Raw genomic sequence first — 26154 nt, forward strand, 5'->3', positions numbered from 1 at the left:
ATACTGAACAAACCAAAATCAACCTTGACCACTCAGACGGCATCAGGGTATGAAATTATTTTGTCAAGGCCAGAGTTAACAATTGTAAGATGTAACAATGTGAACCCAGCGAGGTTCATAGCAGAGGTAGTGCAAGATGACAAATACTCTCATGACTGCACACAAGCCATTGACACCTACTCCAGCACAAGAAAGGTTGAGGAAAACGCCCTAGAGGGGGGAAGAGATACTGTATATTGATGGGTCTTCAACAATTGACCAGGGTGATGGGATATGCAGAACAGGAGCATCAGTGGTGAGACTGACAGAGGATTTAAGATATGTCCCAGTGAAATACATTCAGTTGCCACAACACTACTCTGCCCAAGCAGCAGAATTAGTGGCCCTAATTTTAGCTCTAAAAGAAAGCATTGATAACAGAGTGACAATATATTCTGACAGTGCATACGTAACACCAACTGTACATTCTGGATTAATTAAGTGGCAGCGAAGAGGGTACAGCAGACAGCACGCCAGTGCAACATGCCCTACTACTTGCCAAATTAATTGAAGCAATTGAGGATCCAGAAGAAGTAGCCTTGGTGAAGTGTAAGGTCCATACAAATGCGGATGATCCCATTTCCAAAGGTAATGAAAGGGTAGACGCACATGCTAAACATGCTGCGTATGTTGGAGAGATTTGGACCCCCCCAGAGAAAAGAAAAGATAAGGGGTGGGCGGGGGCAAGACAGATGTTGTTGAAGGATGGGTACACCCATATCCCTGAAAATGAGATCATGGAATTACAGGCAGCAGCACCCATGGCAGAAAAGGAGCTATGGGTAAAAAGAGGATGTGCAATGTCCCCCACAGATGCATTATGGTGACAAAACAATACTGGCAAAATAGTGATGCCCCTGGCCCTATTGAAAACAGCCCTGGCCCAACTACATCATCCATGAACAAGATAAGTTCCTGATGGAGGAACTCCCGTCCCCTGCACACTTTCACAAGCTCATAGATAAGCTAAACATTTAAGATGATTTTTAGGAGTGAATTTCAAATTCATACATTCAAATATGTTTGTTGACATGCAAGCATATTGTATCTTCAAATAATTAATCTCATAGATGAGGATATTTCTTCAGAAGATGTTTTTATTGTTCAAAAGTCCATAGGTGGCCCAACGCGTTTCGAGATAAAAATCTCTTCTTCAGGGGTATATTCAACATTGTGTAACACATCTATAGGAAAATTTCAAAAAACATAATTATATTTATAGTAGAGTACTATTTGTATCTGTTTACATATATAGTCATAACATTATTGCGTTCATAAGGAAAATAAGTAATGATAGCTTCATATTCAGTTGCTTTGTCATGCTATAGATGAGAACTCATTAGTGTTGCAGTCTGACAATGGCCCACACTTTGCCAATTAAATGTTCCAACACATCACTGCTCTCCTTGGTATAAAGCACAAGTTTGCATGTGCGTACCACCCACAGGCGAATGGAATTTGTGAACACCTCAATGGTCTCCTAAAAGAAGAGATAGCAAAAATTCAGCAATCAACAAAGAAAAGCTAGTTGTACTGTCTCCCCTTGGCCCGATTTGAATTAGGAAACAGGCCAGGGTCGGATTACCACCTCACACCCCATGAGGTGGTGACCGGATGCCAAAGGCATCTTCCACTGACACCTCCATCAAGGGCTATAACAGATTGTCACTCGTCTCAAACTGTCTTTGGTGAAGAAATGTATGAATACGTCTCTTCCTTGATTACTAGTATCCCTTTTATCTCTCAACAGCTCGAGCGGACGCGGGGCGGGTCAAAGAACACCCAAAAAGAAGAAGGAGCAAATGAAGAACAGGAACAAGCAACACAGTGGACAGTAAGTGAAGGGGACAGAGTGCTGCTGCAGAATTACAACCACCGGTGGAATAGCCCCCGGTTTACTGGGCCCCACCTGGTGGAAAAAACAGCTCCTACAGCGGTCAAACTCCGAGACAATAACGTGTGGACACATTTGCACGACATCAAGCCCTACAAAGATCAGACCCGCCCTTGCGTCGACAACAGGGCCAACGCAGCAGCAACAGCAACAAGTGACAACGGCAGCATAGCCCCTGACCCATGCCAAACTCCAAACACCCCCAAGGACTCAAGTGAACATTTGCCCATAGCCCACCCCATGGTCACGAGATCCCAAAGTAAGAAGAACACTGCCCCAATAAGCCCCATCCAAACAAGCCCCGCCCCTGCCGCCACCTAAATAAAGGACATTGCCTAACAAGCTGTCAAATTACACCACACTTGTAGACACGTGAATGTCCTCTTTTTCTTTTTTGTCTCGCACATGCAGGTATCGCAAAGTACTGTTTATGTGTAAAGATAAGTGCAATAATTAAACACTTACGTTTTGCCCAGGGGTAAATGCTGCCCACAGATGACGATACCCCTGAAGCGCTATCGCACCAATTTGTATACGCCATAAAAAGACCAAAATATCTAAAGAAAAGGAAAATACGTGTGTATTATAACACGTTCATTTTGGCCATAGAGCAATCATTCCCACATCTCCACGAGCACTTACCAGCTCTGAGAGATGAGGCGCTAAGGTCCACGTGGTAACAGCTTTTCGATTAAATGATTACATGATAAGGAGAGCTTGAATAAACAAAACTAACAAATTAACGCTTATTTTTAGAGGTTTCCAGGCGGGCAGCTATATCATCAAAAGAAACAAGCTGCAGGACTGCAGCAAAGGTGAGACAAACATGCCAGTGATATTAGCTATTGTAATAAAATTAGCAGGCCTGTTGTTTATCACTGGTCTACTTGCTGCCACTGTCTGGCAGGCACACTATGCTTCCGATGTTATGGCTGCACCTCCTACTAATAAACACCCCACCTCGGCTGCAACAGGTACGGTATCAGGTGGTACAAGTAACACAAAAATAAAAGGGAAGAGGGTTAAATGTAGCACAGATATTGATAACAATGGGGTAGACACATACCATACAGAGTTCACACACGTCTCAAACAACATGTGGTACCAGCACATGTCCAAAATTGGTAGGGGGCAACTAAGGACAACTGCTATGTGTGCTCACTGATCCCATACACCATGAGCGCATCCAGAACATTTGTGGCTACTGAAATACCTGCAACATCAGTTGAGTGCCTGATATACCTGGTCCTGTTCCAAACAAAAGGACGATTTCAAGGCAGAATGGCAATAATACATTGGAAGACGAGGGACACATACTCGAATGAAAATAACTTCATCAAGACACTCCGCATGTACAATCACTACTGGCAACTAACACAAGGGCTCCAGTATGTGACGGATGGACCAGAAAAAGGGGAAACAAAGGAAGTAACATTGAATTACCTACCATGTGAATGGCATGCAAGAGAAGTTCCTGGAGTACTGGGGTGCTGGGAAAGACCACTGATAGTAATATATGGAAAGGTGTACACGAAGGAAGGATGGACGGATGGGGTTGTCGGGAGTAACATGGTAACATTTACAAAGGCAACAGTGGCAAAGATGGATGAAGTAAACAACAAGTGCTACGACGGATGGATTAAGAGCGCTGGACTGGTAACATGGCTAGAGAAGAATCTAGTAACAATACTCCCACTAACTGCCCTACACTTTGTTATCAACACAACAGAGACGTTCATGTAGGGAGAAACAGCAACTACAAAAGAATAGTAAGGATAAATGAGGAGGGTGCAGGTAGAGCAGTATTAATGGACCACTATTGGGCCTGCGGAGAAAAAGCATACCACAGCTTGCCACCATCGTGGGATGGAATATGCACTATGGTACACATAAATGTACCATCCCTAGTAGTGCCACAGAAACATGTCAACCTGGGGAGCTTCCCTAAGATGGACGAAGGGAACAAGAGGAAGAAAAGATCAGTGAATATTGGGGGAGGACAGAGAAAGAACGACACGACAATATTGTTGAGAGTAAAAAGACAAGGAGAACGATTGACGGAGAACTACCTGTGGGGAAGATCGGAAACAGCACTTAGTGACATTCCACCGGGACACAGGCTATTCAGCAGAGCAGCAATGTTCTTTTCATCTATAATACATCCAGGACTGCAGGCATATGCAAATGCGAAGTGGCTCCAGATAACAAGATGGGAGCTAATGATGACAATAAACTCCACCATCAATGGATTCAATGCGATAAAAGAAGAATTGAGAGCAGTACGAATGGTGGCACTCCAGAATAGATATGTCCTGGATGTCCTTACAGCAATGGAAGGAGGAGTCTGTGCAAAAATTGGGAGATCGTGTTGCACATTTATCTCTGCCAACGACGCAGATAATGGTACGCTTTCTGAGGCAGTATCACAACTTGCCAAGATGCATGCTGAGATGGAAGAGGAAGCAAAGGGTGTGAAGAGAGATGGTAGCTGGTTTTCATACCTATGGTCTTGGATGCCATCTTGGCTGTCAGATGGGCTTAAGATAATAGCTGGATGCATAATATTGGGTATGGCTGCCCTATTAGGTCTGAGATTGTGGAAAGCAAGGGCAGCACGTACAACTGACGAAATGATGGAAATGATTGGCATGCACGCCTTAATGCCAACAGAAGACGACAAAAACACAGACATCATCATAAAAAAATGAGAGAGATTGCGCACGCAAATATTAGAAGCAGACTTGCAGCCGCCAAGTGAAGGTGGAAAACCCGAGGAACCCGAAGAATTATGCTGGGAAGTGGGTCTACTGAAAACCCGATGGTGGATGTGTGTACATGTACTGGTCATTTGAAGATCATGTGAACCAGTATGGACACCTCGCCGGAATAACAAAGGTGTGGAGACCACGCGGAGACAAGAGAGCAGATAATTTTGTGGTCAACAAGTCGACCATAGGGGGACTGAAGTGGGAAAATGGGAAAGCACCCTCCCCCCATTCTCATCCAGACCCTACCCTAGTGGATCACGGCCCAAGCACCCCCCGCGAGAGAATTTTCACCCATTCAATTCTTTACCTGACAACAAGGTACCATGTGTCCACGGTCCCCACAAACGAGGAGCATGCCCAATAGCATGCCCTGGTCAAGCTGACATCTACATCATGGTCCAGCTTGACTAACACAACAACTACGAAAACCAACGTTGTTAGAGATGCCATGACGACATAGATAACTGACAAGAACACATGTGCCACCAAGCACACTGGTCACTCACACACCAACCTACACGAAGAACATACTCAGTGCTATGACGTAGCAGACTGGCACACCCACGGACATGCATCATTGTTATTTTTCACATAGGCCTCCTACCGCACCGCAGAAATGCAAGATGCCTGAAGAGCTTGCGTATACGGTTGCAGATGCTTTGCCACCCCATAGAGACATCATCACATATGTCTACTGCTGCTTGTGACACTCTGTCATCCTGCCACACCCACATTTTAGATTATGTACCACCACCCAGAAGCTAGGCCCGAGTAAGCAAGAGTCCCCAGGCAGGAGCCTCTGAGACAAAAATCCTCCTAAAACGAAAAGCAAAGCTCTGACCATGCAGAACAAGCCCTAACGAGAGCTCGCAGCCAAGGCCTCAATGTTGCAACCCACATACCACGCTCGCAGCGCCAAGGTACACCTGCCGCTGCCAAGCGCCACTCAGAGCCGAAATACAAATCAAATGCTCATAATTCTGCTCCAGATACGGTCTCTCCACACCTAACCAAGCTGAACTGACAAAATGCCAAGCTCAGGAGACAAAGTCGCTGTGGTCCCACGTCTGGGACACAGGTTGCAACAACGAAGCGACAAGTTGGACACTTGCACCGATGGGAAAGGCGTGATCACCAGCCACTAGCAAAACCTCTCCATTGTCCACCATTTACACATAGTTACACATTGTTGCCAATACCAGGTACATCGCGAGCTGGGAACAGCGATGGTCTCAGGCTTGGGGGCTCGCAAGGGGACCAATCAGAATACAAGGGGCACCTCACTGACGCCATTTCAGCTAGCCAATCACCAAATGTCCCCTTGTAACCAATTTGTTGTAGCAACTTTTAGGGACAACCCAGGTGTATCACCTGACCCGTCCTTATCCACTAATGTTCTTTCATATAGGTAGCTATACTAACCCTACCACTCGGAGAGCCAACCCGAATAGGTTTTGTGATGATTTTTCCCAAGTGACGCGAGTAGCGCGTCATACTACGTTAAAAAGAACCTGCGAGCCCCACTATCAACGAGACCGTCTCCCCGGATGCATACGGACTGAGAACAATCCCTGTCATTATTCTATTAAACAGCAGTAATTAGTTTGCTCTTGTGTGTGCCTCATACTCCTTTTTGGACGCTGGAGGAGTTGGGGCCTCCGCAGCCCCGGAGGTTTGCGGACGGCTCTGCCGGCCCCCGGGAAATCACCCCGACAAGAGGCATCCACATTTCGTCTGGTTAAAGACTGGTTCCAGGGATACATTGAGAGTTTGTTCTTGTTATCCAGTTATTAGACAGCTGATCTAGGGCAAGTTGCCAAGCCAGGAAAAGCAGCTTCAAAAAGCAGTGAATAATGCTGATGTATTAAAGTTACTTTTTTCTTCCTTAGGCAATAAAGATGGGAAGTGTTAGTAGTAACATTGTTATGCCAGATTCTGGGAGACGTCCAGGATGTGAAAGAAGTCGATGCTGTAAATGGTCATACTTATGCATCATTTATGCTTGTATCTTGTTCAGAATAATGCTGCTCTCTCTTACAGTACGTACGTCATTTCGCATAAATGTACATGGAGCTAAGACTCCTGTGAATCTTCCTGAGCAGAAGGAAGGTGCAATTGTGGCAACCACTAGGCAGCCAAGACCCTATGCAGTCATTTCTGTTCCAAAGAAAGATGACATAGTGCCTGAAATTGAGATAAATGTCGTTAACAATCAGTTACCTGTAAGAAGTGCCTTAGAGACTCTCCTTGGATGCAAATGACAGGCTTGCCAAGACAGGCAGGAAAAGAGGTTGTTAGACGGTGTGCCTATACAGGTAATGCATGCAAATTCACCTGGTCCTGTGAAAAATGACCCAAAGATGATTCCTAAAAGACAATCACACATTGTTACGCTCACCTGACTCCCACGGAGGCGCTGGCCAGGATCGTGCTGCTGTGACCTCTTCTAAGGTGTTGCGCGGGGCTCAGAAGATGGACTGGACCGGACTCCCAACTCCTGCTTGTCCGGCTTGCAAAAGTATCCTTCTGTAGGCGAGAATAAGGGATTAACTGTCTGCGGGGAATGCTACCAGCCTCCCCCTTTCCCCTCTCACCCTCCCCAAAACCCTTCTGTGCTTCCCGTGGCGTCTCACCTTAGGGTCTTGAAGGGCGAGCTCTCTTTCCTGCTTCTGATGCAGGGGCGCGTTGGTATCCAGTTACTTCACTGGATTCTTGGTTTTATGAGAACCAAACTTGCTTGGCTTCCAGGTAAGTTCCTTGAAAGGTTCCCCTTTTGTCCTTGCATCAATATGCTAATGTCAATGTCTTTTTCCCCATAGGGGCCGGGGTACGGAATGCCGGGGAAAAGGCACCGACCCGAGATGCGAGGTGCAATCCCTGTAGAAATCAGGTAAGTCTTGATGAGCGTTTTTGGGTAATGTCTTTTCATTCGCTCATTGACGCTAATGTCTTTTTCCCCCATAGGGGCCGGGGTCCGGAAACGCCTGGATGCGGCACGGACCCGAAATGAAGAGGGAATGACCCAACAGGTAAGTCTTAACATGGAGGTTTAGGTTTCCTCATTCCCTTCTCTCTCTCACCTTTGCTCTTGTCTTTTTCTCCCTAGGCGTGGAAGCGTGGCTGCGAATCCGGGTGATCGCTGCTGAACATGGAGGCGCCCTGTGAAGGTGAGTGGAATGCGGCGCTGCGGCGGTCGATGCGATGTGCTTTTAAATTAAGTGTCTTCCTTTGCAGGATGGTCGGCGAGCTGACTCCGGAATGCGGATCTTGCAGGTAAAGTCTTTTCCTTCTCCTATTCTCTCTTTCTCTTCCTTTGTAGGTGATCAGGATGCTGGCAGGCGTGGCAGAAGTCCGAATGCAGGAGCAAACACGGTGAGCGTCCAGCTGCTAGATGCAGAACAACGCGAAGCATGTGCTGCTCTTCGGGTGTGGTTTAAATAGCCTGTAAAGTAGTTCCAGGTATGTATCCTTCCACTCAGGTATGTATTCTTCCTCAGACCACACCCGAGTGATAAAGTAGTCCAAAAGATAAAGTAGTCCCATTCAGTCCTCAAGAGGGCCTGGATGTAGCAGCACGGTCTGCTTCAGGTAAGTGCACATTAAAACACTTACACACATGTCTTGCTTTATGAGCCTGGCGCCTAAGGCGCCAGGACTGGGGTCCAGAATGAGCCTGGCGCCAAAGGCGCCAGGACTGCATCCAAAAGGCCCCAACTTGGGCCCACTGAGACGTCCTTGGGGAAAATGATGTCTGCCTCTGTGGTTGCTGGGCTGGGCCTGGCTCCTTGGAGGTAGGCATCATGACAGTACCCCCCCACAAGGCCCCTCCCAAGGTTGTTTCCTCCGGGGGTTTTGGGTTGTTCGGGAATTTACGGTGGAACCTTCGTATTAATCGAGGTGCGTGAATATGGTTACTAGGCTCCCACGATCTCTCATGAGGTCCATAACCCTTCCAGTCAACAAGATAGAAGAGTTTTGACTTTAACATTTTGGAGTCTAAAATGTCTTTCACTTCGAATTCTAATTCCCCATCAATTTGAATAGGATCTGGAGGCTTGGACAGTCGGGTTCCTGGTTGTACTGGTTTCAAAAGTGATGCATGAAAAACGGGATGAATACGCATGTTGGAAGGCAAATCCAGTTTAAAGGCCACTGGGTTGATTATGGCTTTGATGGGGTAAGGCCCAATGAATCTGGGATTGAAAGTTCGTGGGCCCTTCGGAGATAAACGTCTAGTTGCTAGCCAAACCTGGTCTCCTACTTGGTAAGGAGGGGTTTTACTTCGGTGCAAATCAGCGTTTTCTTTGTACTTTTTCTTGGCTTGCTGTAAATGAGTTGTAGCTTCTTTGAAGGCTCGGGTTATTGTGGAATGCAGATGATTTACTGCGGGCATTTCCAGGGTCAGAGGTGGATCTAGGTCAGAGGTTCGAGGATGGTGACCATACAAAGTATAAAAAGGAGTTTGACCGGTTCCGGAATGCATAGAATTGTTGTATGCATATTCTGCGATCCAAAGAATGTCTTTCCAATTGTACTCGGATTGGTGCAACATGCACCGAAGATATTGCTCGAGAGTCTGATTTGTCCTCTCGGTTTGTCCGTCGGTCTTTGGGTGGTGGCTGGTGGATAATCGCACATCGATTTGTGCTAGTTGGCAACACTTCCTCCAAAATGGGAAATGAATGGACTTCCACGATCTGAGACTAGTACGGAAGGGAAACCATGTATTCGAACTATATTCTCCAGGAATTCCTTGGCCAGGATGGAAGCTGAAGGCAATCCTTTTAGAGGGATAAAGTGGGCCATTTTGGAGAACAGATCCACGATTACTAGGATAGTGTTGTAACCACCACACGGAGGCAGGTCCGTAATGAAGTCCATAGACAAGGTGTGCCAAGGTGCCGGTGGAATCTCCAAGGGTTGCTGTAGGCCGGCTGGCCTGTTCCTTTGACCTTTATTTTGGGCGCAAACTCCGCAAGACATCACAAAAGACTTTATGTCTTTTCTCCAAGAAGGCCACCAGAATTGGCGTTTGATCTTTTCTTCCGTTTTAGCGATACCAGGGTGTTCTTCCATTAACGATTCATGATAATGAGCAATAACTAGTTCTTGCAATTCCTTACTTGGCAGAAATAACCTTTCTTGGAAGTACGGTAAGTTATCCTTAACGGTGAAGTGGGGACCCTTTTGAGTCCATTCCAGTAAGGCTGAAGGGTCAAAAAGTAGTTTGACTCGAATTTCAACGTCCTCGATGGTTTGCAATGAAGTCAAACCTAAGATTCTTTGTTCAGGTATTATCGGCACAGGTTCTAAACACGAATTGGGTTCTTCCATGCCAATCCGGGATAAGGCGTCCGCTTTGCCATTCTTGCAGTCAGGGCGATAGGTAATTACAATATCAAATTCTGCAAAGAATAAAGCCCATCGGAGTTGTCGTGAAGATTGGGCTTTGGCTGTCTTTAAATACTGCAAATTTCTGTGATCCGTAATTACAGTGATGGTGAGTCTTGCACCGAGGAGGTAATGACGCCAAGCCTTAAAAGCAGATTTAATGTCCAGTAACTCTTTGTCGGTAATTGCGTGATTAATTTCAGGAGCTGAGAATTTCCTGGACCAAAAGGCTACAGGCTGTAGCTGGTTAGTTTTCTAATCCCTTTGCGACAGGACAGCTCCCATGGCTAAACTGGATGCGTCAGTTTCAACAATATACGGGAGATCAGGACGCGGGTGCTTCAACACAGGTGCGGAAGTGAATTTGGTCTTTAGGTCTTGAAAGGCTTGTTCGGCCTCTGGAGTCCATTCAAAATGTTTATTCTTACGTAAAAGAGCAGTAATGGGTTGGACTATTTGTGAAAACTCCGGGATGAATCTTCGATAGAAGTTGGCAAAGCCAAGCATACTCTGAACCCCTTTCACTGAACCGGGAGATGGCCATTTGAGGATGGCGTCCACCTTTCGTGAATCCATTCGAATTCCTTTAGGAGTCAGAACAAATCCGAGGAATTCAACCTCAGTGGTATGAAAGACACACTTTTCCAGCTTGGCAAATATTTTGTGCTGGCGCAATTTCTCTAGAACTGCTCGAACATGTTTTCGATGATCTGACTCAGAAGATGAGTACACCAGGATGTCGTCGATGTATCCGATGACACAAACATCGATAAGTTCTCGCAGAACATCGTTCATGAAGAATTGAAAAGCTGCAGGCGCGTTGCACAAACCGAAGGGCATAACCTGATATTCGAAGAGCCCGTATTTGGTGCGGAAAGCTGTCTTCCACTCGTCACCTTCTTTTATTCGCACTAGGTGATAAGCTCCTCGGAGATCTAACTTGGTGTATATACGAGCATCTTTTACTTGATCAAGAAGTTCAGGGATCAGAGGCAGGGGATAACGATTCTTTATCGTTATCTGATTTAAAGCGCAGTAGTCAATACAAGTTCTAAGGTCTCCTTTTTTAGGCACGAAGAACAAAGCGGAAGAGACCGGGGACTTTGATGGGCTTATAAAGCCATTGGCAAGATACTGATCCAAATACTGACGCAAATGCTGGTTTTCAGGTTCAGTGAGAGCGTAAATCCTACTACACGGCGGTTGAGCATTGGGAACTAGATCGATCTGGCAATCATAAGAACGATGAGGGGGTAGCGTGTTAGCCTGTTCTTTCTGAAAAACGTCCTGGTATTCAAGGTATTCTGCCGGTAGTTGAACAGTGGCGGGGGTTACTGTGGCTAAACCAATAGCTGGATTTCTAGGGTAACAAGTGGGACCACAATCTGGAAAAGTTATTCTCTTTGCTCGCCAGTCTATTCGAGGATTGTGTGTTTCTAACCAAGGAATTCAGAGGATTACTTGAAATTGTGGAGCCTTGATTATATCAAACACTATTTCTTCCCGATGTCCATCCTGACTCACAAGTGTCACTTCTGTGGTGGAATGCGTTACCGGCCCAGAGGCTATTTCGGTACCATCAACCGTAGTAATGACATCCTGGTTTATTTTTGGATGCAGAGGAAGGTTCGTCCTGGAGGCCAATTCGCGGTCCACATAGTTTCCGATAGCTCCGCTGTCGACGTATGCTTTGATGGCATGCAACCGTTGGGGCTTTTTTGGATCCACGAGCACCATTGGCAAGACAAAATGCGAGGTCAGAGAGTTCGTTTTCAAGCTCGGCAAGCGGACCTCTACGCTTGTCGAGCCAGGTCGTTTCCCGAAACAGGTTCCATTAAGTTGTTGTCAGAGGCACCAACCACCTTCCTAGGAGGTTTTACCGGACAATCACGAAGAAAGTGACCGGAAGCCCCGCAATAGAGGCATAGTTGCTTTTGTCGCCTTCTCTCACGTTCCTTCTGAGTTAACGGCCCCTTAACTCCCCCTATTTGCATAGGTTCCGAAGCTTCGGTATTCCTGAGGTTTACGAGGGTTCTGATCGGTACTCGGGTTTCAAACTTGGACCGATCTGCTTTCCTATTCTGAAGTCTGTGATCCAGTTGTAAAACAAAGTCAATATATTCTGCGCAGCCTTGGGGTGGATTCACTACTTGGGCCAGAATGTCTTTTAGCTCTCCGCGCAGACCCCGGTGAAATAAAGTGATCCTTTTATTTTCAGGCCATCCGGTTTCCACCACCAGTCTGTTAAAGGAGGCTATATAAGACAAAAGATCTTGACTACCTTGTCGTAGAGATAGCAGTTCGTTGTCAAGGGCCTGTCCCTGCGAGTGTCGAGCGAACAACCTTTCCATGCTGGCCTGAAAGCCCTGAAAATCCTGGAGAATTGGATCGTTCTGGTTTACCAAGGGAACAGACCAATCGGCAGCACAGCCACTTAGGTACGATAACACGAAGGCCACTTTGGTCCTATCATCAGGGAAGGCTCCTGGTCTGCATATAAAATGTAAGCGACATTGGTTCATAAAAATGGCATATTTCTTTGGGTCCCCCGCAAAACGTTCAGGCGGTGCTAAAGGCATGGATCCCGGCAGATTGATCTGAACATGGTTACTCGAACCCAACGAAGTGGAAATTCCCCCGGGACTAGGTAAAGGAATTTGTCCAGCCTGACTCTGTAGCAATCGTTTGGCCAGGTCATCAGTTTGTTCCTTGGAGAGAATGAGTTCTCTTTTGAGGGCATTAGTCTCTTGGCGAGCTGAGTGTACCTCTGCCCTTAATTCCCCCAACAGCTGGGCCAGCTGGTCTGTCTCAGAAGTCTCCATAGCGCCCGGGTGGGAAATTGTGGGTAGGCTTCGCGTTCTGTTACGCTCACCTGACTCCCACAGAGGCGCTGGCCAGGATTGTGCTGCTGTGACCTCTTCTAAGGTGTTGCGCGGGGCTCAGAAGATGGACTGGACCGGACTCCCAACTCCTGCTTGTCCGGCTTGCAAAAATATCCTTCTGTAGGCGAGAATAAGGGATTAACTGTCTGCGGGGAATGCTACCAGCGTCTCCCTTTCCCCTCTCACCCTCCTCAAAACCCTTCTGTGCTTCCCGTGGCGTCTCACCTTAGGGTCTTGAAGGGCGAGCTCTCCTTCCTGCTTCTGATACAGGGGCGCGTTGGTATCCAGTTACTTCACTGGATTCTTGGTTTTATGAGAACCAAACTTGCTTGGCTTCCAGGTAAGTTCCTTGAAAGGTTCCCCTTTTGTCCTTGCATCAATATGCTAATGTCAATGTCTTTTTCCCCATAGGGGCCGGGGTACGGAATGCCGGGGAAAAGGCACCGACCCGAGATGCGAGGTGCAATCCCTGTAGAAATCAGGTAAGTCTTGATGAGCGTTTTTGGGTAATGTCTTTTCATTCGCTCATTGACGCTAATGTCTTTTTCCCCATAGGGGCCGGGGTCCGGAAACGCCTGGATGCGGCGCGGACCCGAAATGAAGAGGGAATGACCCAACAGGTAAGTCTTAACATGGAGGTTTAGGTTTCCTCATTCCCTTCTCTCTCTCACCTTTGCTCTTGTCTTTTTCTCCCTAGGCGTGGAAGCGTGGCTGCGAATCCGGGTGATCGCTGCTGAACATGGAGGCGCCCTGTGAAGGTGAGTGGGATGCGGCGCTGCGGCGGTCGATGCGATGTGCTTTTAAATTAAGTGTCTTCCTTTGCAGGATGGTCGGCGAGCTGACTCCGGAATGCGGATCTTGCAGGTAAAGTCTTTTCCTTCTCCTATTCTCTCTTTCTCTTCCTTTGTAGGTGATCAGGATGCTGGCAGGCGTGGCAGAAGTCCGAATGCAGGAGCAAACACGGTGAGCGTCCAGCTGCTAGATGCAGAACAACGCGAAGCATGTGCTGCTCTTCGGGTGTGGTTTAAATAGCCTGTAAAGTAGTTCCAGGTATGTATCCTTCCACTCAGGTATGTATTCTTCCTCAGACCACACCCGAGTGATAAAGTAGTCCAAAAGATAAAAGTAGTCCCATTCAGTCCTCAAGAGGGCCTGGATGTAGCAGCACGGTCTGCTTCAGGTAAGTGCACATTAAAACACTTACACACATGTCTTGCTTTATGAGCCTGGCGCCTAAGGCGCCAGGACTGGGGTCCAGAATGAGCCTGGCGCCGAAGGCGCCAGGACTGCGTCCAAAAGGCCCCAACTTGGGCCCACTGAGACGTCCTTGGGGAAAATGATGTCTGCCTCTGTGGTTGCTGGGCTGGGCCTGGCTCCTTGGAGGTAGGCATCATGACACACATGGAGATTTTGCAAGACATATTCTTGCCTAAACTGTATGTTGAGAGGATGAAACTTTCTGAACTTTCTCCTAGTCAGATAACACATGTAGGTGCACCTCTGATCAACCCAATTAGAAGGAGTTATGCTAACAAAGTTCATGAAATGATTATGGAGGGTCACAAAAGAAGAATGAGGCCTAAAAGAAGCACCAAAGAAGATGATTTTGAACAAAATGATTATTTGGACAGTACAGCTCACTTGGGAAACAACATATGGTATCAACATATGAAGGAAGTGGGAAGAAGGATTTCAAAAGAGGAATGCTTTGTGTGTGCACTCCTGCTTTACAGTATGAGAAAATCCAAAATCTTCATAGCTATCGAAATAGATGTCCAGACAGCTCACTGTCTTTCGCACATAGCACTTTACAAAACAAGAGGCCAGTTCATGGGCGAGATGCCTACCTCAAATGGGCAACTGAATGGACAGATCCAGACGAAGATGACTGCATCCATAATACAAAGACAAGAAACAGAGCCCATACTAAGAATCATGTGATTAGATACGAGAAGCCTGGAGTGAAAGGAACTGGGATCAGGTGGGAGGTAAACAGAACACTGGAGAGTCCAGGAAAATATGCAGAAGATATTAGAAGATGGAAGAAAACAGGACAGATGCAGATCTGGGGATCAGTGTTATCAACAGTCAGATGGGAACAAGGAGTGGTAGTCGGCAGGGCCTGCGTGGTTATTGGTTGTTACAAACATGCCATCGATATTGTACAGATTGGCTGTAAGCCATTATGGCCAAGATTTGCTAAGCTACTGACTTGGGTCAAAGATAGAGGAGGACCCTTGCAGATTGTGCCCTTGGAAAGTTCAAAGCTGTGCTTCACAAATAACGGTACAAGAAAGGTTTGAGACAACCAGAACTCTGGACTAATCTATGATGTACCAGCAATGATACTGTTTCTTACCACACCGGCCGGGGTGTTGGTAACAGGACCCAGCAAGGTTGCAGAGGTAACCAGAAGAATGCCCGTAACTTCTTAAGCCTATCTCAGTTTGTCCTGGACTAGGCCTCCTCAACTTGAGGCTACTCATTATTATGACGTGTCCCTCTGCTGAGTGGCAACAGACAGAGGGACCGATCAAACTAAAGATCGGGGGAGAACAAGCACCGCCAAAACACAATGCTGAAAAGAAAAGAGCACAGGTAAATACCAGAAAAGATGTTGCATAAAACCAGTACTGCTTTACTGTGATAGTACCTTAACAACAGACTGCTGTCGGCTGTGGAAATATGGCCCTACAGAGGAGGAGGAACAAAACTAACTTTAGAACTAGGTAGGAATTACTTGGACCAGAGATCAAAGATAAAGGATTCTTGTCTTACCCCAACAAAACAACACCGGAGGTAAATAACAGTTCCAAAGCAACGGCAAGAAAAAACAACAAACGGGAATATTAGTAAAGAAGATTGTACTCGAGCAGCACGAGGGTTGCACTAGGTTCAGGTTGGTACACACACACACACTGCAAAGCGTCCAGAGTGCACATGGATTGGTTCATAGAACTTCACATGGTCTTGAGGAAGGTGGAGTATGCTGAAGGGCTGGGGGGGTGCAAAGTGGTGGTTTGTGGAATGAAATTCAGAAGTGGCAGGACATGGATGGCATCGGCAGTGTTTCCCACAAGGAATGCGCAGCACAAAAAACCAATGAGTCAGCTTACCGGAGTAGATGATGAATCCTGAATAGCAGTACTGCAATGGAAACGTTCGAAGAAGCGATGCACTCCGCGGTCGGAAAACAGTAATCAGTAAACAGTCCGGGAAGCGTTCCGAAATCGGCAACGTGCTGGCAAAACAGAGCACAGACGAAAACAAGGGGCAATCCAAAGGGAGTTTCGAGGTTGGCAACGAGTTGGTAGTGTAGAAACAAAAGAAACCAAGAGGCAGTCCAATGGGAGCTCCAAGGTCGGCAACGAGCTGTTCCGGGAACAAAACCAGGAAGTGGAACAGAAGTCAGGCAACAGAAAACAGTGTGGAAGAACGCTGTAAACAGAAGCAGCGTTCTATGGGAAATTAACTGTTAAAAAGGCGTATAACGGAGGCGTGTCTCTCGCACTGGTCAGCTGACCGACACGTAACCTCCTGTGCCGTGACCAACGGAACACTGGAATGTGTTGCTATGGTAGCTGCTAACACTTCCAATGCAATTCATATCCCATAAAGGGCTGCTTCATACTTTTGCCTTTGCATAGTGGAGAGTTGCGCCACACCCGGCTGTGGCCAGACGTAACAGATACATGGAACAGCAGTAATTATGGATCATTATTGGGCTTGTGGATCCAGGGCATACATGAAGCTACCCAAGGATTGGGGACGACGATGCTCATTAGTGAATGTCCATGTTCCAGCATTAGTGATTCCAAAAAGTGATCTGAATCTTGACCGTTTTCCAAAAGCAGATGCTCACCTGAGGAAGAAGAGATCTGTGGAGTTGATAAAGAGGATTAAGAGGCAGAACTATTATTCAGCTAAATCAATAGAAGCTTTTGACTCTATTCCATATAAGCACAGGCTGTTCAGCCAGACCTCATCAGTGTTCACCTTAATTTTCATGCTGAGAATCCAGGTTGGAGCATATACCAAGTGGCTGCAGATCACCAGATGGGAATTGCTACAGACGATCAACACTACTATAAAGGGATTCAAGGCCATCAGAGAAGAGATGAGAGCCATACGACTGATGACTCGTCAGAACAGATATGTCTTGGATATGATTGAAGCTATGGATGGAGGTGCAAAAATTGGAGAATCATGTTGCACATGTATACCTTCTCATGACGACGAGAATGGAACCTTGACAGAGGCTATAGATATGCTGACGAAGCTTCATGGTCAGATGATAGACGAAGTAGAAGACATTGCTAATGACAGCTGGTTTGGATAGCTCTTTTCTTGGGTTCCACAATAGATGGCAGACATTTTCAAGTTCCTTGGAGCCCTAATAGTGATGATATTACTTGGATTCTGTGTAATCAAGTTAATAATTTCACAATGCAAGAAGACAGCAAAGAAAGCCATAGGGATGAAGATCATGATCGATGCTGAACCAGGATGGAAAGCCAAAGATCTGACAGATGAAGAAATCAGAGACTTTGTGAAGGCCAGTATTCATGCACCTGAGGGAACGAAGTTCCGATATCCAAAGAATCATAAGAAGCATGTGGGAAGATGGATTTATAGCAGTCCAAATGGACAGTGACATCTTATGACGTGGAACAAAGATGAACATGTGAAAACAGTAGGATGCCTGAAGGGTGTCATAAATATATGGATCCCAAAGACGATTTTCTTCAGACCTGAATGCCTAGATCTAAAGGATGATGAGAGAGTGGTCGATGAATCGCCCAGAGGGGGAGTGTAGTGAAGGAGCCAAGTACCCACACCTCAACGACTTTGCCCATATTACCTATGTGTTGGGAGTCAGAGTGTGATACATGTGAGGTACCATTGAGTATACCAGTACCAAAAGGACTCCTAGAGGCAAGGTTCCCATTGAGGAAACCATACTTGCATACGAGGAGATATGATGGTTGTATAAATGAGCAACTGACTGAAATGAGCAGCAGTACTGACTGTCGGAGAAAAAGAAAAGCACCAGCCCAAGTACTCAGTGACCATCTTGGACACCATTATTTATCCCTGTACTCCTGTACACCAGAGCATCGGTAAACATAATGGCAGATGAGCACTACAGGAGACTGCACAACCTGCCGCCACTCCAAGCAACAAAAGGACAAATAGTCACCTTCGGGAGCAAGATCCTGCTACCCCTGGAAGGAGCGTTCATAACGCTGGTGAGGCACGAAGACAGATCCATCCGTGCATGATTCTACATATTCAAGGTGGCCAACCAGACATTGTTAGGATGCATGGCTGCAGAAGCCCTCAAGCTGATTGAATTTGCACATGGAGTGTTCCTAGAAGATGTAGAAGCACTAGTAAAACGATTCCAGGATGTGTTCGCAGGCATCTGGCACATGGAAGGAGAACCTGTCTGCCTCCATACTGATAAAATGGTCCTACGAATGGCATTAAAACATCAGTGCGAACCGTTCCATCTATGGGAACGAGTCAAAAAAGAAATTCAAAACTCTGTCAATTTAGACATCATCGAACGAATGGAGGGACCGACACCCTGGGTATCCCCAATAGAGATCGCCCAAAAGCCTAAACAACCCGACAGTGTCAGAATTTGTGTGGACATGAGGCTCCCGAATAAAGCCATCAAACAAACCTATATGGAAAACCTGCCCAAGTGGTGACAGATCAAAAACCCCTGCTCCCCATCATGACAGGTGGATCAGCAAATCCCCTACGGTGCATAGAGAAATGGCTGCTAGCGCTGTAGGAATACGGTGTGAATCTGACATACCGACCCAAATTGAACAATGCTGCCGACTACCTGTCCAGGCATCTATCTGGTAAAGATGAGAATGAACTTGAAGTCATCTCAGAGACTGAGGAGCACGTCTGAATGGTCACTGCTGGGAAAATCCCAAAGTCCATGGAAGTTGACTAGCTGAGAGCAGCAGAATCGATGAATGACAGCTGTTTCCAAATTCTAAAGGAAGCCATAGTGTCAGGACAGTGGAAAACAGTTATATAGGACCTGGGGAGCAAAACACAGGAAGCCAAATCAACACTAGAACAACTATGGAAAGTAAAACACAAATTGACATTCACTGAGGACGGCCTCCTTTTGAGGGGTGCCCACATGGTAGTTCCCACAGCGCTAATTAAAGGAGTGATTGTGCTAGCACACCATGGGCATCAGGGGGCAGCGAAGACATAAAGCTGCCTCTGATTAAAAGTGTGGTTCGGTGCTCTTGAGCAGAAGGTCGAGCAGTTCATACTAGCCTGCATATGGTGCCAAGCAACCGCCCGAGACCCAAAGAACCCGCTATATAGTGCATGCCTTGAAGCGAGGAACCCTGTAATGTGTTCACATGGACTTCGGCTCCACGCATCGTGACTCCCACTTCCGCGTGGTGGTGGACCAATGGTCCCGCTACCCAGAGGTAGAGTTTGTGCCTTTGGTGGCCCTACATGATGTTGTACCGGCAATGGAAAGAATATTCAATATGCATGGGTTCCAAAAAAACGGTCTGTTCCGACAACAGTTCACTGTTCCATAGCTTGGAAGACTTCTTGGCAGAACGAGGGATCAGACATAGGAGAATTTCCCCAGTGTGACCACGAGCTAACGGAGATGCGCACCTTAAACAAGACATTTCGTATTGCCTATAGCCAAGGACTATGTGAGAAAAGAGCACTATTTCAATTCTTGCTGGAATATCGGACCACCCCCATTGTTTGACCGGGGGAGCACTGGCAGAGGCTCTATTCCAGTGGTGTCCTCGCACTTACCTGCCCGAAGTGGCGAGCCCTTGGTACAATAGATAATGAGGCCGTCAGCGTGCACAGTGAGGCACTGATGAGTGTGAAAACACGTGCCGAGGCCTGCAAGAACATGACTTTACAGTGGGGAACACAGTTCTAGGGCGAACCCAGAAGTGAAAATGTCGCTCATCCATGAACCCACACTCCTCAAGGTGGTCAGAGTACTTATACCGAGTGACTGCTGCAGCCAGCCAAGGGCAAGTAACACGGAACTCTAGTTTCATCTGCAAATTGTGAGAACCACCACGGCAAGGGGGAGAGTGAGTAGTGCCAGAGACGACCAAGTAGGTGGACGATGACTACTATGACTGGACACCTCCACAGAGAGCAGATGGCCAGGTGTCCAGGGGGTCCGGCGAACAGGTAGGCGATATGCCGAGTATGGAGAGAGAATGTTGATAGCCCACCTGGGAGTCCAGGTGCCAACCGGCATACCTAAGAGACTGTGACCTGGGCATGTGAACTAAAAGTGGTTGTCCAACCCGAGGGACTACTCCAGGAAAGACAAGAGAATATAAACATGTTGTGATGCACAGGAAAGTTTGGTTTGTCTGTACGAGTTATGGTTTAGAGGTTGTCGGAAGTTTGTTATTTCTGTATAAAAAGGGAGGCATGTTATGTCAGGTGACAACACGTCATGACGCACGTCACGGCATGCATAAATAAATACTGCCCTGCCACCGCCATCAGCAGAAGACCGAACTGGGTTGGGAGCAGAAGACATCAAGGAGTGCACAAGCTCTGAGGTAGCAGGACTTGCAGAAAAGCGGGCGGACGGCAAGGCATCAGGGAGCGATGGAATAACCAACCTGGTCCTCCTCGCTTGACTCAGCGACTTTGCCTCAGAAAGAAATCTACTAGCAAAGGAACAGTTGGATTTCAAAAGGAGCATGCAATGACTCATCAGCTACTTAGAGTGGTGGACACCATCAGCCATGGATTCAACATCAAGAAGTCCACAGGAATCATCTTCCTGGATGTCGGCAAAGCATTCGACCGAATCTGGCACAAGGGACTGCTGCACAAGCGGATGGACCTGGGATTTCCGAACTACCTGGTGAAGACGATTGCAAGCTATCTGGGAGGCCGCACCTTCCATGTCGCCATGCGGTCTGAAATGTCCTCATCACATCCCATCCAAGCAGGTGTGCCACAGTGATCGAACTTCGGACAGATCTCCACAAGACCGACCTGGCGCTGTATGCAGACGATGTTGCAGTCATCTCCCAGTCATTCAGTGAAAAGGAAGTGACGAAGAACCTGCAAGCTTCATTGGATACTATTGCGACGTGGTACAGCGACTGGCGGATAGAACTCAACACCAGCAAGACAACTGCAACGCTGTTCACCAGAAAGAAGGTCAAGGAGCAGCCACACATCAGCCTCAACAGGGAGACCATCAAATGGGAGAGCAGCAGCCGTTACCTCAGTGTGACCCTGGATAGCAAACTCAACTGGGAAAGCCACATCAAAAATACTCAGCAGAAGGCAACAGGAAAGATGGCAGCGCTGTACCCACTCCTGAGGACCAAGTCCATGCCCCTCCGGACAAAAATCAACGTCTACAAGGCGATCATCAGACCAACCCTGACGTGTGCCTCCTCAGCATGGATGACCTGCCATGAGTGACACCGGGAAGAGTCTTCACATATTCCAGAACACGGGTATCATCTGGAGCACCAATCTTCTCAAGGATGGCTGACCTTCACAGAGACTTGGACATCGAGATGTTAGAAGAAACATCTAGCGAAGCAGAGTAAGAACTTCTGCCACGGACTGGATCAGAACCCTCTGATCAGAAGACTCACTGCCACCACTGTAAACCCCTTTGACCGCTACCCGCGGCCCATCCCTGCGAAGACGCTGTGAAACCAGCCCTACTGTGAAAAGACCATACAGACCAAGAAGAATAGAAACCAGATGGAGTAATGAGGCTCAAGCCTCGGTATCCAAAAATCACTGCTGAGGGATAAAAATCTATCAGCAAGAAGAAGAAGCGCCATCAGCAGTTTGGATCAGGGACTTGCAGCAACAACCAGGCGTCTGTGTGGTCTCTTGCGGCTGCGCGCGCAGTGCAGCCCACGCCGTCTGTGTCCGTACGTGTGTGTACACACACGTGTACACGCGCAAACACACCCACTCCCCCCTCCACCCCAAGCAGGGCCACTAACAGACTTGTGCACAAAACATCAGTCATTGTTGTATAATCAGAAACAGAAAACTACAAGTACCATAATGCAACAGGGAAACAGGCCTGAGTGGGATACTCACACGAGGACCATTCGATAGCCACAGAGAGGATAATCTTGTCCTGGTATATTTCGTTAGTTTGTTTTGGGGGAAGGGCGCAGTACAGTTTAGTTTTTGAAAACGTGGCCTCTTTAAGCCCGTGCCATTAAACGCCTGCAATCAGAACAGGCGTAGCAGTGTTAAACTGTATGTGGCTGCAGTGTTGTTCTTTTGTGCTTGGCAGGGCCCTACTTCCCCCTGCTCCGGGCTCCCTTTCACAAAACCTCATGAATGAACTCTGCCAAGTGCTTTTTTTTATGAATGAGAGGGGGAAGCTTTGAATGGAGCTAGTGATTCTCGCGCTCATTGGCTTCGCCGAAGCCCGCCCAGCCCATGCCTGCTCACCCATTGGCCCGAGGGCTTGCACAGGGTTTCCATTCACAAAGTCTATACAGACAAAGGGAGGGGGGTTTAAGGGGGGAATGAGAAACAAACAGACCAATCCCGACAGGCTCAGCTCTCCCGGGCCAAGAAGTGGCTGAAGGAGCGAGAAAAACAAGTCCGGCTGCCGAGAGAACTCTTCAAGCCTGCAGAGATTCAGGTGAGCTTGGGTTAGCGGTGAACTGGCCTGGGTGTCCCCCATGGGTAGGGCACCCCTCCAACGTCGAGGCTGCTTCGGGGCGTCGCGCCGCGAGACTTCTGCGTCCCCCTTTGCTGATCAAGCATTGGAAGTTGGTGCCACTGTGCTGGCCGCACAGGGCCAGGGGGGAGTGCATGGGGGCTGCTGGAGTTGCAGGAAACGAGCACAATGCATTGAAAATATGGCCCAGCTGGGGCATTTGGGGAGAGGCGTGCGCGACTGGACGCTATTTTGAGAAACGTCCCACAATGCATCCCCTGCAGAGCGCAGGGCATATAGCGTGGCTCTCGGCATGCGCACCTAATTGCACGCTTCTGGCGAGCGAATGCAAACATCGAGTGCCCATTAGGTGGGGGCGGGGTGCTAACGTGGGCAGGTGAGAACACTTAGTAGCTGGACAAATTACGTGAGTTGGGTGCAAGAACAAAGTTGAGTAACGTGCTTACATTTGGTGCGCGAGGCCCAGGTCCAGGGAAAGGTGCTGTGTAACTTTTGAGACGGGTCAAATTATAAAATGACCCACCGCCACATGGTCTCAATGTAGGTGTGCATGTATGGCGCTCGCGCTAACATGTGGCTTCACGTTTTATGCGTTGATAAATGGAGCACTTTTATTAAAAAGAAAGGCAGGTGTGGAGTTGTTGTGACCGTTCCCCCTATCAACCTCATGCTGCATCCCCCCTCCCCCTCTGTCTGGAAGTGTCTCTTGCCTTTGGCAGCAAGCGGATGTTTTTGTGTGTGCTGGCAAATTGGCACATCCCATTTTAACCCCTTTTCCCCTCCTCCCTCTTTCTGCTGGATCCGGCTAATTGCACTCGGCTCCTTCTCGAGCAGAGGCTGCTGCTGTCGCCACCCCTCCCCCTCCCTCTCTCTCTGCATTTTTGTGAATGGAGCTCATTATCTATGCAGGGTCCCCTCGCTCCCCATTCATGCCTCCTCTCCCCCCTCCTCTGCTCTTTTCTACAGACCCTGTGGGGAGGAGGAAGTGCTCTCTGGATGAACACAAACAGTTAACGAATGGACCGTAGGATGAAGGGTTACCTGGATCAGCAAGTGCCGTACACCATCCCCAACGTGAGTACCCCATCTCTGCTTTATCGTCTTCACGCGCGGGGGCGCTTGGCCATTTTTTCTTTTTGTCACTTGGTTAACAATTTCGGTGGGTGTATTTTTGTATCGGGTGTTGGGGCGCACTGGTATTGTGTGTGTGTGGGGGGGGGGCATGAGCTGTATGTGTGCAGCCCTACCTTGACAGTTCGTTTTTGATAATAGCACTGATTTTTGAGCAAGTGTTCTAGATTTAAAAAAAATATATATATATTCAACTTGTGTGCTACAGAAGGCAGATGGGAATGGGAGCCACGACCGAGTTTTGATGGCCACCAAACGGAAGTACACGGACACGGAGCTACCGCCCCAGGAGTCGGAAGGTAACCACCGCCAGCGTGCCCCCGCCCCCCGTGCCTGCTCTTGTTAAAGGCCTCCCCTGTGTGTTTCTTTTGTACATGTATTTGTTTCTGGCTTTGTTTTGAAGGGGCTGTGGGGGTTCTAGTCTGGAGTTTCCCCATCCTGGAAAGCTGCTTCGCCTCCACGCATTTGCTTAGCCGTTCTTGGGCTCTCTGTGTTTTCTTTCCACTGTTTGGTGTTCTTCGCGTTTCCTGTTTTACACATTTTAAGGGGCAGTTTACCTCCTCGTGGTATCTGTTGAACCCCCGCGCCCTTCTTTCTGAAATGTTCGTGTCCCCCATTTCCTTCCACATCCCAATAGTATGGCTCTAACCGTGGCTCACTCAACCTCTTGCTTTTGTGGCAAAAGGTCCACCGCATTTTCCCACTGGAGGTTTAATGAACTGCTCGCGGGCTGCTTGTGTATCCCAGTGCTCAGCCTAGTGGGATGTCCGTTTTGAAGTCCCCTGTTCTTGCCAGGGCCACATTCGTTTTTGTATGTTCTCTGCCAGTTTACAGCGCCGAGAGACCCTGCAAATGGGAGTTGTGCGCGCTATAAATTGCAGTTATTTAGTTTATTGGGTTAATGGGTATCTAGCGTGAGGATTTTTTAAAACTTTTTAACAGACGTGCGCTTCAATGAAAGCTTTTCTTTTTTTTTATTAGAAATTAGCATCCCCTCTGTTTTTCCCACGCAGGGAGTATTTTATTTTTTTGTGCGGTCTTCTTAGTCGTCCACTAACCCTGGCTAGTTTTAGGATTGGAGCGGCGGGGGGGGGGGGGGGGGAGAGAGTGTATGTGTCTGTACTGCGGCCTACCATTTCTGTTTTCGCTTCTGAATGTTTTGAGCACTAAATTGCCCCTCCCCTCTCAATGCTCCATTTCTCTGACTGCAGCTTTCCTCTCGCCTGCAGATCTCTTCCACGACTTGAGCCAGTTCCAGGAGACCTGGTTAACCGAAGGTAAGGGCGCCCGTTTTCTTGTTCTCCACATTGGCTTGCACTTGTGGTGGGGCTTCTTCGCGCCCGTGCTGCTGTGGGCCCTCCCGCCCTGTATTTATTTTACCAAATTCCAACCTCTGGATGTATTTTTTCATGCTCGCCAACCCCTGGGCTCGCGCGACTCCGGGATTATGAATCGCGCTATTGTGCTGTGTATTTGCTTATGAATCGAGCTTGGCCCTCTGCCCACTTTCCTCGCTCTCCTTTTCAACTGGCAATGTCTGCGGACCAACGCGCTGATTTACTGTTAATTTGTTAGTTATTGCTGTTGGTAACCAAAAACGGTGTTTTATTTTTGTTGCATGGTTAACTTGATGCTCGTGCATGTTATACCTACATTTTTATGTTATGGAGCAAAAAAAGTCTACTGCAATTGATTTGCTGTGCTTGTGGGTTGCATTCAGAAGTTCGAAAAAGAAACCAGAGCTAGTGTGGTGGGTGTCGGTTGTTTATTGGTGTGTGTGTGGATATATATATATATATATATATCCCTGTTAATAAAGGAAGATGGTGCAGCTATGCCTTACCTGTGTTTTCTCAGGATTCTGTGACGTGGTTTGTCAGTAATTGGTGTTATTGTGGCCATGGCTGTGCTCTTTTTCTGTAGCGGTTCAGCATCATGTAGCCGTGGAACCTTCCTGCGCCTGTCCCCCGGTGGGCGTGGTCTTGTATGCACTGTTTCAGGATTGTGGCAAGAGCACGTTTAATTCCAAACCCACTCTGGTTTCTTGGTAGGTAGCTGTGGGGTTCCAATATGCTGTTTGGATTCCATTTTTTTAAGCACTGCCCTTGAATACCATGGCTAATGCTAAGCACTTGGGGTGTTCGTGGGATTTAGTGGGAAGTGAAGGGGGTGGGGGGGGGGGTAGAGGTAAGGTTTCTGTTCTGCGTTGGTTTTGGAGCAGTCCTCCGCAATTTTGGTTTATGATTTCTACGTTAGTGTGACCTGCTCTTCTGTGGTTTTCTGACCACAAATGGACACTGTGATACAGATGGCGGGAGTATTTTT

At 47.6% G+C, this 26154-nt stretch overlaps 1 protein-coding gene and 1 long non-coding RNA gene across 4 annotated transcripts in view; one reads left to right on the forward strand and one right to left on the reverse strand.

Moving 5' to 3' along the window:
* Positions 1–1118: 1118 nt before the first annotated feature.
* Positions 1119–25774, reverse strand: LOC138521514 (uncharacterized). The gene is made up of 3 exons (XR_011283067.1): positions 25673–25774; positions 2399–2490; positions 1119–1223 (listed from the first exon to the last, which is right to left on the reverse strand). It is a non-coding gene; the product is annotated as an uncharacterized lncRNA (long non-coding RNA).
* Positions 22522–26154, forward strand: part of ETV4 (ETS variant transcription factor 4) — a 132644-nt gene continuing 129011 nt past the window's right edge. Inside the window, exons 1-4 of one of the 3 annotated variants that reach the window (XM_069634410.1) lie at positions 22522–22659; positions 23665–23772; positions 24038–24128; positions 25059–25106. In XM_069634410.1, the coding sequence (XP_069490511.1) occupies positions 23716–23772; positions 24038–24128; positions 25059–25106 (196 nt within the window). In that variant the 5' untranslated portion in view covers positions 22522–22659; positions 23665–23715. Of the gene's footprint in view, positions 22660–22978; positions 23075–23664; positions 23773–24037; positions 24129–25058; positions 25107–26154 lie in introns of those variants that run through there. The other 2 variants (XM_069634409.1, XM_069634411.1) reach the window with 2 other exon arrangements.

The sequence above is a fragment of the Ambystoma mexicanum genome, chromosome 13 (assembly GCF_040938575.1).
Source record: "Ambystoma mexicanum isolate Mex_15411 chromosome 13, UKY_AmexF1_1, whole genome shotgun sequence".
Classification (NCBI taxonomy): Eukaryota; Metazoa; Chordata; class Amphibia; order Caudata; family Ambystomatidae; genus Ambystoma; species Ambystoma mexicanum.